This window comes from Podarcis raffonei, chromosome 6 (genome assembly GCF_027172205.1).
Source record: "Podarcis raffonei isolate rPodRaf1 chromosome 6, rPodRaf1.pri, whole genome shotgun sequence".
NCBI classification, from domain to species: Eukaryota; Metazoa; Chordata; class Lepidosauria; order Squamata; family Lacertidae; genus Podarcis; species Podarcis raffonei.
The window spans coordinates 44,602,146-44,618,766 of record NC_070607.1 but is presented as its reverse complement, the minus strand read 5'-3'; the positions used below and the strand labels follow the sequence as shown (position 1 = coordinate 44,618,766).

The window sequence follows — 16,621 nt, the reverse complement described above, 5'->3', positions numbered from 1 at the left end:
GTCCATGGACAGGACCATGATCTAATGGAGTACCAGCAGAAGGTAGGATGAAGTTTTCCTTTCCTCTGCAGCTTCTCTCAAATTGCTCCTGTGAGCCTCCCAACCTTCTGCAACAGATTTTCAGCAGACCTAACTGACTAGTTGGGAAAGAGGAAACAGTGGAAGTTCCCTTCCCACCTTGGGGTGGTGGGAGCATCCTGTAAGCATACTCTCCCCAGGGTTACTTCCAGCGACAGAAGCCTGGTACAAGATTGTAGTGCAACTCTATTCAAGTCTAGTCTAAAGTAAGTCTCATTGTTTTCTGTGGGACTTACTCCGGGGTAAATATGTTTCAAATTGAGGCCTCAGTCAGTATGTTAATTAATTAATTAATATATTGACTAATTAATTAATATATTGCTAATAACGTAGTCGTAGGGCATCTGCTAGACCTGCATGCATGCAAAAATTGTAACATATACCATGCATCTTTTTCCAAACCTTATGTTTTGCTCAGCCTCATAGTTTAGCTAGCAATAACCATGTATTCTTTACAGCTCACCCCCAATATCTGGAATGAGGGGGACAATGATTCTGCACCAGATAATGTGCATCTCACAGACATCTGAGCACCGATTTCTGACCTTTCAAACACTTTCACTCATTCTGTGACTCTTTTTGCAATGAATTTTAAGGACAAGGAGCAAGAGGTTGAGAGGAGAGGCTTATGGATGGGAGAAGTAGAATGATACCCATAAAGAGAAAATGACATCAATAGGTCCCTTTATTTAAAAGGCCTGAGGATCACAGTTCTGTATCAACATACCTATTAAGATACGCCTTTGGAATATATAGATCTATCTAGTGCATAAGCCTCAAATGTGACCCAAATCATGCTGTCTTTGAAACACAACAGTAATGAATCCACAAAGCAAAATGAAAAACAGAGCTTTTAATCTGTGAGAACAGATTATGCCATGATTATTCTGCATTCCACTGCTTAGCCATTGGATATACATTATGAATATTGAAATTTCTCATTGCTTAGCTGTTATTCAGAAATGCTGTATGGGTAGACCCCCCTGCCCCCACCTCATGATGTTGGACAATTGAACTTGTGTCAGTATGACAATATAGCAACATTTAATTGGCAGCTTTGATGGAATCAGTATGAAATCTTTTTAGAAATAAATTAAAGTGACAGCAAGATTACTCCATGGAAAGAAACAGTCTGCCGCTAAGCTGCAGTTAACTTCCCCCTTTTTAATTTCATAAACCTTCATATTTTATTTTAAAATATTTTCTTGATCAGTCCATGTTGAGGCCAGGCTGAAATTCCTCCCTCTCAAATCACTATCATTGTACACCATCTTTCCACTCCCACTGAATTCCCTGCACAGATAAGCATAATTCCCATGAAGCATTCTGACCCTGTGGGAATGCCTAGGATGGCTGCTGCTTGAAGCAGTGTCAAATATTTTCCCCCATTAAAAAAAAAACAGCAACCATCTTCATCTTAGGACGCACTCTTGATTGTAAATCTGCTTTAACTTATTTTAATATAGTGACTGTAAAATGTTGTGACCCAACCTGGGAGCTCATGGTGAAGAGTCGGTAAGAATTCTAATAAAATCTTAATTATATAATCAGCATCCGCTTCAAACATAAGGCTACTCCCACTTGAAAGTTCTGAAGTTTTACTCTCCCAAGATTCATTCAATCTTTGGGTGGGGCATTTTCTCCTCATCTTCACTAAAATGCTGAAAAAAGTCAGGACTGAGTAAAGTTCCATCAAGTACTTGTTCATTATCCAGCAAGGATAGTCACAACTATGTCCTATTGAACTAAATGGTCAGATTTAAATTGCTTCTCAACTTGGGAAATATCTTTCTTGTGAAAAGGAAACAAAATCTAAGTTTTAGAAACTCAAATTCTACACTATCTTTCTAGCTTGTCTTTCTGCATCCTCAAGGAGGAGTTTGAGTCTCAATTAATATCTGACCCAATTAAATGCTAAGTTATCTCAGAGCAACACACAGCCCATTATACCCTGAAATTCAACAATCTATGTGTTCACATAAGGCACTAGAAACCAAAGAACCCACCCTACATATTCTCTGTTTGCAAAGGATGAGTATCTATTTCAAACATTTTATTGAGCCACACCTGAAGTTAAAACTATTACTGCCTGCAGCTAATCATGGGAGTGTGAAAGAAAAAACACCCTGCTTGTCTAAACAAAACAACATAATAGAAAACATTAACCTGATCCTCCAAAGATGACAGACTTGTACATTTTATAGCTTAACACAGGAAAATCTATGGATATATATATACAGAGTGTGTGGGTTGTTGTTTTATAAATGATATAAAAGCTGCCCAAATAAAGCCTAACTTTTACTGCTGTTCTCACATTCTCTTATAATGCTGTTCTCACATCTCATTCTCTTATAATGGCAATGGTTCCCACCTGAGAGGTGCTGGAACTGAGTTCCAGCGAGTTCCAGCTTAAAAAAAAAAAGCCCTGCTTGCTATTACTTTTTGGAAATATTTCTTAAAAACCCATCACAATTTGCTTTGTCCCCAAATGGCTGACTTGCTTCAATAAGCTAATTTGAGGTACTTTTTGTGCAGTTTGCCTTTTTTTGTTTTTTGTTACTGGTCTTGATTCTATGCCTTAACATCAGGGTGGCATGCAAAAATCTGTGAAACAACACTTTTTGTGACTTGTACATAAAGTGACACCATAAACTTTCAACTTCTTAATTTTTGTATCCCAGGCCACTGTTAAATGCTTGCTCTCTGTTCCTGTGCCTTTAACAATAAAGCTACTCAATTTAAGTTCACAGGAAAGGAAGATGGGCTGATGGCTGATCACACAATCTGAAAGCTTAGCTGACAGTCCACCTATTTCCAGATAAATAAACATAAAAACATTTAAAAAGTTTTTCCTCTCCATGAACCTGAATAGTTCTCCATGCCTTTATCAGTGTTGCTCTTATTTCTACAGGTGGTTTTTTTAAATAAAAGAAACACACACTATGTTTTTCAGGAAGAAGATTGAAAAACCAGCTGATGGGAAGTCAAAGTGAATAGACATTTTCAAGTGGGATTTGCAAATAAAGGAAGTTTTTTCAAGCAATTGTAGAACAATATATATCTACCATGAATCTTATCCTAAAGCAACGAGGGTTAAATGTTGCATAACAAGAAAAATAAACATTATGTTAGGCCTACTGTTACTTAACTTAAAAATGTGGACAAGTCAGACCAGCTGTGTAACAGTCAATGCTTTTACAGTAATAAATTTTGACAGCAGAAATAAAAAGAATGCATTATCGAGGTATCATCAAATGGGTTCTGTCAGTACATAGGAACTCCACCCTGTATAAGCTTGTCAAAAAGTGTTACTGTAATCCATTGAGAAGTCTCCTCCTCAGGCAAGAGAGGAAAAAATGCATAAGGAGGAGGCTCAAAACAGGTGTGTTGAATTGTAATACCATTATTTAATCACAAATCTCTTCTCATTAGTTTCATATGTGACAAATTCAGGCTCTATTCTTGCCTATCATGCAATGCTAGAATCATCACTCAACAGTCAAGTTAAAAGCCAAATGTAAACAATGAAACTGTGGACGTGTCTTTTTAACACTGTACACTCCTCAAACACAAAAGGCTTAATAAATTACTGCCATTTCTCTTGGAGCTCCCAGCTAGGTCTCCAGTAACAATATGAGACTGAAGGAAATTATATTTCTCAATTAAAATTGGACTTCCTCTGGATAGAAACAGCCACTTTCTCTGTCTCACTTTTTTCCAAAGCTGGATAACATTGCCAGTTAATTATGGTAATATATTACAATTTAGTCCACAGGCATTTAGGGTGTAATCCTAAAGCCAGTAGGAGACCAGCTGTGGACCTCTGGATTCAGAGTCCCATTCCATCAGAGAAGGAAAGCCCACTGGTATGATGGCACTCATGCTGCTAGAAGATCCCTGGTACACCCACAGAAAGGTCTGTCAGTGCAGATGTCCCACTGGTTGTGTTTTGCTGGTGGAGGTAGTGAAACAAGGGCAGCTAAGGATCTGTAAGACCTCAAGATCTCTTGAATTCCCAACGTGCCCATAAGAAGCCCTCAACTACACTGTTCCGAGAGCCGACATGGCTAATTGCTTCTCACTGAACACAATGACAAGGGAGTAAATGAAGGAAAGCAGCCCCACCAAGAAAGGTAGAATCCCCACCCCTACTTCCCACTCAGGCTGGAGTGAGCTGGCAGGGCATTGGAAGTGGTGCTAGCTCTGTTACCTTACTCAGAAATTATGGGAAGCCACTCTTGTGGGATTGAAAAATACCCACCACTCCCTAAAGTACTTAAGTTACCTGAATTTTAGGCCTCTATCTACATGTTTGCTAAAACTGTGCAGTGTCTCAGTTTTGTCTTACTTTTCTTCTTCTTCAGTTAGCCTCAGTGATACTAGAAGAGTTCTATCCTCTATCTACAATTAACTGAAAAACCCAGCTCCACATTATGACACCTAGCAAAGGATACTGTGTTAAATGCTATGCAAAAGTGTGTCACATTGTTATTCATGATTTGAAGACTTCTAAGCATATAAATATATGAAAAGGGTAACGTTCCAAATTTTCATACTGGGTCATTGTCGATTCCCCCCACCCTAGCTGGAATATATATTCTTTGAACATACAGAACCATTCTTTTGTGCCTCCATGTACAAAAAAAATACATGTTGACTTAGAAAAAAATAACAGCGAAAAACCTCGGAAGAACTTTCTGTTTATCTTTTTGTGGTTTATGATGGCTTACAGTTGTTACTAGGAAAACAGTAACAGAAACCGGAATCTGTATCCTGCTTGCTATTGTCACATTTTGAAAGAATGTTCATGTAAATGCATTAAGATCTTCACTAGAAAAAGGAGTTGCTGTTTAAACAGAAGTTGTCAGGAACAAGGCTTATAAAAAAGAGTTACATGTTAGCTAGCAAACCACGAAAAAACAATATTTTTTTTCACATGCCAACGCCTCTTGCTAAGTACATAATATATGGATTACTTCACTACCTGTTTAGCACATTATTTTATCTAGTGAATTGCATTTCTCTTAAAGACACTGAGGAATAAAGCTGGTTTTATTCCTCAAATGTTCTTACAGGTTTGAAATGAATTGCAGACACTATGTTTATGTTAAGTTAACTATTTTGCCTTTCCAAAGAAAACCATTCACTTCTGTTTTTTGTACTTCCAGGATATGTGAAAAGGGAGAAAGGTGCATGCATGTTCTCCCCTGGAAAAAAAACCCACAAGAGAGATGCAGAAACACATGAATTACTGGCACAATTATTTTTTGCTACTTCTCTGAAAGTGAGAAGCCATCTTATGCTTCCTGGTGTTTGAAACCAACATGTGAGTCAATAAACCAACACAGCCTATATCGGCCATGTTTGGTGGTTGACCAAAAACCCAATAATCTGCCTGTTTATATTGCCTGCCTGGGACTGTAAGACCATTGTGCCGGTGCTGCTGCTGACAAGCAGCTGGAAACCACAGCTGAAGACTGCATTTGGCTTGACATGTGCACAACGCTATCTTGGTAGCTGAAAGGAAAGGGAACAAGGCTATAACGATACCTCAGCCAATCCAATTTGAGCTGCCCAATCAGCAGCACATGGCACACGGTAGCCTCCCCGCCCCTGCCCCAATCAGTAAATAACTAGCATTCCTATTGTACAGACAGTGGCAGTGCTAGTGCTACTCTACCTGTTCTCACTAACTGCAGGTCAGGGAAGGAGACTTATTACTCTCAGAAATACTCCAGAGAGAGGCTATAGCACCAGAGTCTGCCTACAACATGGGTTTGCTTAACATAGAAAATAGACCTTATTGAGAGAAAATCAGAGCCTGTTAGAATAAAACCAGTGTTTGAAATGGTACCCCTAGTCACCCCTAACAACCAGAAGGTAACATAGAATGGGGCAGTGGAGTAGGCCATACATATCTTCACAAGCCATCCATTAGGCAGGTACAATTAGGCAGCAACTTAAAAACATGGCAACTATGATTTTTAAATCTGCACAACAATATAGAGTGGAATCTAGATGTTGCCCTTGTGATCACAGAAAAGCTTTTGATTCACAGGGCACCTCTGCTAAGTGATGATGAGAGAGACAATTATTGCAAATTCGCCCTTCCTCTGAGAGCTCCCTGGGCTACCTTTCACTTTGGGCTGGAAGGTCTCTAAACTCTGAAGCCAATTTACAGGGGGCACTGTAGGGCTGCAGCTCCTCCTCCTTTCTTCCATTAATGGAGGCATCTGTTGGCTCAGAAGCCCTTCTGGGAGTGCAAGGGTACCTCGGCCCTCTTTTGCATACTAAACAGCCCTATCATTTGAGACCTGAAACGTTTCCATGAAAGTTTATTTTAAAAATAATATATCATCTCATGGTTACCTTCTGTTATAATGCAATGAAGATTCAACAATACTATGCAATAAATTTCATAAATTTATGCAATCCTCATAACTAAAAATTCTATCAAGAATAGAAAGGAATTAGAGTAGAGAGAGGAAATGGATATGGTAGATAGAAATGCAGATGACATACATTCATAATATTACAAAAAATAATCAGTAAATCTTGTACTAATGAGAAACAAGACTTAAATGGCTGAAAAATGTATTTAGTGCATTATTGTCAATCAATGTCTCTACAACCAGGATAACAATAATCTTGAATGGCAACACACCTATTATTACAAATTCCTAACTAAGTACTTCATTACTCGCAAATGTCACTCCCAATTTACAGAGTAACAGATAAATGTCTCATTACTGTATACCTGTCTTGTGTCTACTTTTTTTTGTAAAACTGAAACACTGTGACAGTTCTGGAAAACTTTATACTTCCACTTGCTCATTTAGTTTGAATGAAAGAGACCTCTACGGTAATGTATATTTTTATTATTATATACTGAAAGGTACCTTTGCTAGAGTACTAAAGTATGATTGTTTTCCTATTTTTTAATCATGAGGGTAAGGAATGAAAGAAGTGGTAAGTTTTTAGTAGAGTGAAGCCAAATTCCTAGTAAGAAAGAAATGATGAGAATAATCTCCCCATATAATAAGCTGCTTTGAACATGTGAAAGGTCGATTAAAAACATGAGATGGACTTCTGCTACAACCAAAATATTTTGTTCTATAACATTTCCATTATTTCTATTACATTACTGTGATGTGATATGTTTCAGGCTACCAACTTTATTATTTACAATTTCCATCTTATTTTTTAGCTAACCAGTGACACACTTTCTTTTTTAATCAACATTACGAAAACCAGTATGAACAGTAAATAACAGTTTTTAAATTTGCCGTTCAACACTTGTGCCTTTCCAGGTGCAATAATTCCCCCCCCCCCACATTCAGATGATTTCCTCAAGAGATAATTTCCCCCAGTACTCAAAGACAATATTTAGCCATTAGATTGCTTTTGCAAATGCTATGAAATTTCTAAGAGTCACAGGTGTCTATTGGACTATGATACTAGGATCCTCCCCTCTCTCCAATCCATTAAATTTTTATTTTGTGTTCTATGAGCACCTCTTACCAGTTCATTGTTGTAGCATTTCAGTATCAAATGTTCAGCTATCCCTGTTCATCTTTCCCATTTCAAATAAAGCAAACACCTGTCAAAGCTCCCATCCCTCTGTAACATATTGTGTCATATAATGAACCTTAGCTGTTTATTTTACTTACTTAAAAGCTATATATTCATTTTTAGCACTGACGCTCACTTCTGCTCTGACTTCTTTTAGAACGCTACAGGTGATGGCTGCCCGACCCTGTCCATTACATGCAGGGGTGGAGAACCTTCAAATGTTGCTGAACTGCAACTTCCATCAGCTCTATCAAGCATGGCCAATGGCCATGGATGATGGGGGCTTTAGTTCAGCAACATCTAGAGGGCCAACGGTTTCCCACACCTGTGTTAGCGCATCCTGGTATTAGCGTGACTTGATGAAAAGGACAGTAGCCATGTCCAGTTGTACAAGAGAGCTCATTAGGTGGAACTTCTCTTACTTGTGCAGTAAAAACCTGCAAAAACTTCCTCTTTGCCCAACTATTAAAGCCACAGGAACCTTGTTTTCCTTAGCATCCGGTCGTACAATGTTCAATTGGTGCTGAATTGGGGGCCGAACAGATCTAGTGCTATGAATAGAATCCAATATTTTTTAATTGTCTGGAAAGGCCTTTACTCGAAATTCACCAGATGTCTGGAGTGATGTCCAGCTCTCACCTCATCTTTTATGTCTTCCTGCTGCTGAGCACCGAAGATCTCCATTGCAGCCATCAGCCTCATCATTAGCTCATCCACTGTTGTGTTACCTAGCAACAAAGAAAGATAGCTGAACTTCATATTATTAAAGTTATTAAAAAACCAGAAAGTCATTCTAGAATTAATCCAAAAGGAATACCTAGCAGGGGTTTTTATAAGTCATAATAAGAATATGAGATGAGATTCTTAGATCATTTTCTGTTTATCGGTGAGCTGCCCCCCACAAGTTTCTAATTTTTCCAATAAAATGTAAGCACAAGCATAGACAAAAGTATTTATTCTGAACTGATTGATGATGCTTTCTGTTATATTTTCCTGTAGGTGAAAATAGGATCACTAAACAGGAAGAGAGGGGGTTTTTTTATTTCTTTCAGGTAGCTGAAAGTAGCATGTTTTAAAAAATATTGTCAAACTGAAATGTAAAATTTGGGGTAGCTTCAAAGAAGAATTTGAGGGCATTAGCGCAAAACGCTTTCCACAGAGTAGTTTCAATTGTATCCAAATTCTTCCAGACTTTTATACTGCATCTCAAATAGCAGTATATATATATATATCCTGTTGTCCCTTGAAATCCTACCCTTCCTTTCACATTAGTCCAAATATTGTTAAAATCCATTCTATGGACCTGTCAGGTTTTCATTCCTGGGTGGCAACAGCAATTCTCTATTCTCCAATGCAAGGTGGGCTGACCTGCAAGAAGATGGTAGCTTCACTTCTTTCCATTATTTTCCAAGTGAGATTTTGCTTGCTCTCCACAGCAATACTGGCTGCATTTGGCATTGTGAAATTTTGAATTTCAAATGTCGACCTTTCAGAAATCAGGATGTCTTGGACAACATACACACTAAATTTAAACTTGGAAAAGCAATGCCAAGAGTACAGAGAGGAACTTTTTATATGATAAAACATCAGACTGCCACAGCTTTGGTTAGATTTGGACCCTTCTTTTGCTTTCAAATGCATGCAGGCAGACTCCTTCAGTTATGGAAATCTCAACTTGAAATCAACAATATTTCAATATTTCAAGAGTTCCAAATTAAGAATGTTGCAAGATACCTGAATTCAATGACTCAAAACATAAAGGACTCTGGCCTGGTTATAACATCTCTTCATCCCATTTAATTTTCACAATAATGCTATAGGGCAGGCTAAAATGGGACATGATAGCTTGCCCAAAGTCTTTAAGACTGAGACCCTATATGTAGACTTACCTGGACAAAAATCCCATTGAAGACAAGGGAGCTTATATCTGAGTGGATATGCACAAGAATGCTCTAATCCTAAGAACACTTACTAGAGAGTACTTTTGTAGTAAAATCCTATGCATGTTTACTCAAATCAGCCTCAATGCTGGAAATCTGAAAGGGGATCTATTCTAACAACGAACCCGAATTCCTGTTTCTAAAACTCTAGCTACAGAAAGCTTATCATTCAAAGTCTGTCAGTTTTCATTTTTTTGTATACTTGCTGGTAAGCATGAAAAATAAAAGCCATTTGTCACTATTTACACTATTTACACTATACTCCTCTTCATTATTAGAGATGTAAAGAGTAGGAAAATCAGTTTTGGCCGTAGTAAATACAAATGAGTATAGTATAAAGGCACTGCATTTTACATTTCACTAAGAGGTACTTTCTGAACTAAAGAAGATAAACTATATTCTAGAGAGGTAAAAGGTAAAGGTAAAGGTACCCCTGCCCGTACGGGCCAGTCGTGTCCGACTCTAGGGTTGTGCGCCCATCTCACTTAAGAGGCCGGGGGCCAGCGCTGTCCACAGACACTTCTGGGTCACATGGCCAGCGTGACAAGCTGCATCTGGCGAGCCAGCGCAGCACACGGAAACGCCGTTTACCTTCCCGCTAGTAAGCAGTCCCTATTTATCTACTTGCAACCGGGGGTGCTTTCGAACTGCTAGGTTGCCAGGCGCTGGGACCGAGCAACGGGAGCGCACCCCGCCGCGGGGATTCGAACCGCCGACCTGACGATCGGCAAGTCCTAGGCACTGAGGTTTTACCCACAGCACCACCCGCGTCCCCCTATTCTAGAGAGGACTGGCGGCAAATTAACTTGAAAGTTTCAAGAAGGAACATATGCCCAATAGAACCAAGAAACGGTACCTTGTATTACATTCAGCACCTCATTCGATGATCGTTTCCCCATAATAATCAGGAAAAGTGGAAACTGATCTGTTTTCTGAGTTCGAATAGTTTGAGCTACAACGCTACCAAAGTGTCTTGTGCACATCGTTAGAAACCTGGAAAACAGAAACATTTAAAGGGGGATGAAAATTTTGTAAAGCAATGTCCACTTTATAAAAGAAAGGTTATTAGATTTGGACTAAATTAGCGAGTTTCAAAAGTCCTGCTTGTTCACTTTGTAACCATATCATTGTCAATATTGCCATTTATCAATATTTATCAAAGTCAACATTCCCATTTATCATATTCAGAGCTATCAAATTCCATCCTGCAGCAAGTTGGTTCTCATACTGAAGAAAATGAATACCACATTTTAAAATAATGAATGCACCAATGCAAACTATTTTTTCCCTGAACAGAAGAGAATGAAATTAGTCACAATCCAAAGAAAGACCAAGGCCAGCCCAAGACATTTCGAGGTTTAAATAGCATGTTCTACCCTGCAATGTGATGTAGAACCAGATGCTCTGTAGTACAACCAACTCAAAGGTTGTAGTATATTTTAACAGGCCTCCTGATGATGAAATCTATAGTTTATTTTTCTGTTATCACAAATTTATAAAACAATTGGGGCCTCTCAAATATGCAAAGAGGAATGAGAAATTTGGTTATCCTGTTACAGCAATCCCAAGGCCAGATAAAACAAACTTTTTAGCAGGGGCAGTGTGCCTTGGCATTCACAACTAAAGTGGTTAACAGGTTAATAAATATGGGGTCTATCTGCTCCAAAGGCATTGCTAAAATAAAGAACAAATAAGAGAAAAATGGGGGAGGTGAGAAAGTGCTAAATGATATGAATAAATTCTATTCCAATAATATATCTCCATATGCTTTAACATCTGGGGAAGCATGTCTACAATACATTCTCCTTTCATTCACTGCCAAGGCAAGCATGGACTTCTGTCACACATTCATGTCTGGTTGAATTCTCAACTTTCAGACCATTAACACTAATCATATGGCTGTTAACAGCACTTAGAACATTTAGAGCAAGCACTTAGAATGCATACACATCACACCATTTTACTATTACCTACAATAATTGTCTTGAAAGGTTTCTGGAAGTGCTGCAATGGAAGGAGGAAGAAAAGTGATGATGTGTGGGGTCTAGGGAAGTTTTCCTTCCATTTTTGGGTCCCGCGCTCTGGTGTGAGACAACTGACTTACGCCACAGGGTGGGACAAAAAAAACCTCCTGTCTTTTGGTAGCCTGGAAGCCAAAGCGGGACATCTGGGATTGGGATCAGAAGCCTTTCATGGAGTTTAACAAAATAATCAAACAAAAATTCAAATATCCCCCAGTACATATTAAGACACTAAAAACACTGCATCAAATTGCAATCACAAACTTTATCAATACAGTAGCAACAACATATCTGTTGGACGCCAGGTAATATTTAACCTCAAAGACTCAGAGGAAAAAATGCATGGTCATTTGGCTTTGGAAAACTGACAATAAGAGGGACAAGTTAATCCCTACAGGGAGAGAGTTCCACACCTGGGGTTTTACGACAGAGAAGGCACCATATGAGGGTAACCTCTGCTTCACTGCATCTCCTGAAGTATTTTTGAACAAATCTTTCAAGAGTCCAACAGAATTTCAACACTGACATTTGTTGAAATTTCTAAAAATGAATGAAACTGACTGAAGTACCACTTCCTGGGATTTCAGAAGTGCTAGAATCAGTTTCCTTAATATAAGTCTCTTATTCAGGCAGAAAAAAAGAGATCTACTTAGAATTCTGCATGCTGTTTCTAATTTTCAAACACGAAACATTTAACCATGTTTTCAGCACCAAGCTCCACCCGTTTACCAAGAGCAGGAAAAATATAGAAAGCAGTTATGATTGCAGTCATATACTCACACTTACTTGGAAGTAAGCCCCATTGAACTCAATGGTTTTCACTTCTCGGCCATTGTAAATATGATTGGGTCATATACAAGGTAACTGGTATCTCAGTTACAACTGCTACATATGCACCGGAATAAACTACAAGGCTCAAAGTAATGTAATGATGCCTTTTAGTTGAATCTTTAGATGCTGAATTTGTCATCAAGACATAACATACAGTATCATCCTGAAAGGTTCAGTGTGCTGGTATTGTTGCATGAAGTTGTGTGGATAACTATGAACACACCAAAACATTAGGGCTCAAAACAACATGGAATGGCACCAGAAATCTATCATTTGTGACATCTCACTTCACAGAAACACCACTTCTGAAATTACCATGGCTCTGTCACACTGTATTGAATGGATAATTGAACTCATCCCAAAAGAACTTAAGCAAACCTAACTTTTGCTGTACTTCACTCTTAATTTTTTCATCCAAGTGAATGAAGTATGACTATACAAATCTGCAAGTATTGTGTATTGTACCCTTTACTAGGTATCAGCAACTAAACTTAAGAGCTTCAGAGTAAAATACAAATCTAGAAAAAATAAATAACAACAGAATAAAAGTTGGGGACTTAATTATGAAATACATATACTGCTTTATACCTAGAGATAATATTTTAATATAAAATTTGTAAGTTCAATTAGTAGCAATAAAAATCAATGACTTTTACTCAAGAGTTATGCTTCTGGATATAGTACTAGCCTTCTTCACTTTCATACTTACTAGTGCAGTCTTAAAACAATAATTCTAAGCTTTTAGCCAAAAAAATGCCTTCATCCATTAGCATACTGAAGTCTGGCATTAGTATTCTTAACACGATCCTGAATAAATGAAAAAACTGATAAAGCTTTTCTCTTCCATTAGAGGACTGTTTGAAATTAGCATTTCTTTCAAGAGAAAAGGGTAGCTTATGATATGTTTTCAGATCTGATGGTAAAAAGTAAATGTCATAATAATAATGAATTATGAAAGACCAAATGCAAATATAGAATGCTTTAATAAGATCCAATTTAATAAAGTCTGTAAAAATAATGGACTTTTAATAACACAGGTCACAAAAGGCAAAACAGTGGAAATTCTGAGGACTAGCCACTGGTACAGGCTTATTAATTCTTAATTATGTTCATGAAAGGCAACTTAAATCATGTGTTTTCTTATGCCTTATGATAATATTTTAGGTAACAACTGATCTTGAAATGTATGCACTATCTGATGAGCAAAGTCCTGTTGTCTCATGCATTAGAAGGTAAATCTATTTGAAAAGACAAGCGGCATTAAAATGTCACAGGCTGAGAAGCATTTGATATCAAAATCCAAAACAGAATCACGACACTTCGTTTTCCTATCAGCGGGAAAAATCTCAACATCTACACTTCAGAAACCTAGAATGACAAATAATGGAAGTCAAAACTAGGCTTGCTGTTGAGAGCTGCTAAAAGTCTGAAAACAAATTAGACCCAACTTTGAATCTCCACTGCTCTCATTTCAGTAGAATATATAAACTTAAGATGGAAGCCGCGGAACACATTTGTTTATTAAGGGTAAAATTAAAAAAATATTTCAGAGTAATGGAAGTGCATGCGGCATCATCATTTGAATGCATCATCAGGCTGCCACCACTGAATGGAAACTAGAGGGTTGTGATGCCAGAGACTCTCTGATGTTACTAGTGGGTGGTGTTTGGCAGCTGCAGAGACTTTCAGGGTAGTTTGCACTGTGTAAGCTCTATGCTCCTGGAAGAGGACAGTCAGGTTGAAGATGTCCTTGGGCTGCGCTTTAAGCAAAGTTACTCAAGAAGACCAGCTGCTCCAAACTTGAGGATACAGAGAGGACAAATGGCAAAAAAAAATCTGCACTGGATATAACTTTGCTCTAATTGTGCCGTTCAATTGACAGCGTTCTGGCCCAGTCTGTGCACCATGGTAACCCAAACTCCTGCTTTGCTTCTCCCCTATGGCAAGCAGGAGCAACAAGCCACAATTGCTGGCTTACTGTTACATCTGAACTAGGGACTGTAGTTGATTTCGATTCAACATGAAGCCAAGATTTGTTCTCGGCTTACCAATTGTGGTGGTAATGAGCGACAATCCCAATTTGGAGTTCCTTGTTGCTGGTGCTACTTCTGGCTTCTGCTTGGCTGGTGTTGACCTGTGACAAGGCTTTTTTGGTAGTGGCTCCCCATTTTTAGAATAGCTTCCTTGGTGAGGTGCGGTTGTCTCCTTCATTATTGACTTTCAGGCAAAATGTAAAGACATTCCTGTTTACCCAAGCATATGATGGCTATGAGCTACTGGCCATGGCAACCTTGAAATTAGTAACTGTGAAGCTATGTGATTGTTTTAAAAAGTTTTAAGTGGTTTTAAAATGTTTTAAGTATGTTTTTACTTATCTTAAGTTGTTTTGTTTGAACGTTGTAATATTTGCTGCTCTGGGATCCTTTGGGAGGAAAAGTAGCATACAAATAAATAAAATACACTAAGCCAAGGATTGTGGATTGCTGCTCCCACTAAGAGAGGAGTGAAGCAGGTGCAATCTCCACATTGGCTGTAAACAATCAACTATGGTTTACCATGATAGAGAAACTGGACCAGTGATTTATTACCACAACCAAATTTAAATTCTAAAGAAATTAATCTTAAGCATCAATCTGGTAAAACCAATTTGATGAGCCATGACCTGAAGGTCAGTTCTAGAATTATTTAAGGTCAATCAAATCAGCCCCTTGAAGATAAGAGACAATATATGCTGACCTATCTGCTGGGTTGTTTTTTTTTAAGATAAAGCTTAAAAGTATCTTTCCTCATAGAAGAGATGCTTTAGTGTCTTTCCAAAGCAAAAAGAATACTTGTTGAATATTAAACACGTAAGACATGTAATTATTTAACATTATTAATTTTATACTCTGCAAAGTCAACACAAGTCTCATTAAAATGTTAATTTAAGAATAACATTTTATGTATTAATATTTAAATGTTAAATGTAAAACTGAAGGATGTGATATGTAATATTTAAACAGGGTATCTATGCATGATTGTCTTAGTACAGTCTGCATGTGAACCACTTAACCCCAACTTTCTTTAAAGACAATTGCTATTTTTTACTGGGCTCACACCATTTCTTGCTACATCTTTCTGCAGGCAATGACACTTTTATTGCAATCAGTCCAGTCAACACTAAACTAATTGTTTCTGTTTAGGAAGTTTATTTGAAAATATTAAGATTGTTTGAGGCTATGTGCCTCTTCATCTGTAACTCTCAGAGTAGATACAGTTGAGCTTGATGGATTAGCCATTAAAATAATACAAAGCTAAAGAAACATAAAGGCCCCATCCTGCTGTAAGCCACTATGACTAATTTACATATTACTTACTGTCCATGACTGCCACAGAAGACTTTTCCACTTGTGTATCCATATGGTGTGTGTTATCCTTAAAAAGGTGTCGTGGGCCAGGAATCAGGTTCACCTGCTGAACAGCATCCTGAAAGGGGAGGAGGTGGAGTGACTCCACCTGCAGTTGATCAGCCTTCAAGGACTCAGAGGGGAAGGCACTGGTGAGAACCAACTGGCTTCAGCCTTCTTAAGCAGTTTCCAGCAGGAATCAATTGCTGGTAACAATGCTAGTAGTTCTTGGCCCTACCTTGCTGCTCCCTGCTCGTCTTGACCCTGGACCCAATGATCACTGGATTCCGTGACCACTAGACTTTCTTGTCATGTGGATTGCTGTTTGCCTGACCCTAGGACTGGACCTGACTTTGAATGCTAACTCTGCCTCCAGGCATGTACACCAGAGACTCTCCCACTCCACTGAGCTCAGCAACCAGACTATGACAAAAGGTCTCTACCTTTTTTTTATCAGTCTACAAGTGTGGAGTATTTTAACACTAGCATCACAAAACTATGAAGCAGTTAGAATGCAAAACTGTGCATTTAAATGTTCCTCCTCACATCATTAATAGCAGGGAAGGGTTTTGAAGTGGCAACAACAGATGGAAATTGGTCCTGAGAAGTACAACAAAGAATGTAATAGTTCTGTTCTCTGTAATGTGCCATTTTGCAAATCCACACAAATAGAACAGTAACCATGGGTGAGTTATTCATAATTCATTTGGGGAAGCAGAAGACTGGCAAAGGTCATTATTGAGTGATAAAATCGCCCCAACCTTGCCCATGCCCAAGGAGTAACTGTGATAAG

General features: G+C 38.3%; 1 protein-coding gene across 1 annotated transcript in view; it reads right to left on the bottom strand.

Annotated features, from left to right (window-relative positions):
- The window catches only part of FAF1 (Fas associated factor 1), a 166,214-nt gene that overhangs the window by 26,015 nt on the left and 123,578 nt on the right, over positions 1-16,621 (bottom strand). Inside the window, exons 14-15 of the mRNA XM_053392478.1 lie at positions 10,447-10,583; positions 8,290-8,378 (exon numbers count right to left, since the gene is read on the bottom strand). Coding sequence (XP_053248453.1) covers positions 8,290-8,378; positions 10,447-10,583 — 226 coding nt within the window. The remainder of the gene's footprint in view (positions 1-8,289; positions 8,379-10,446; positions 10,584-16,621) is intronic.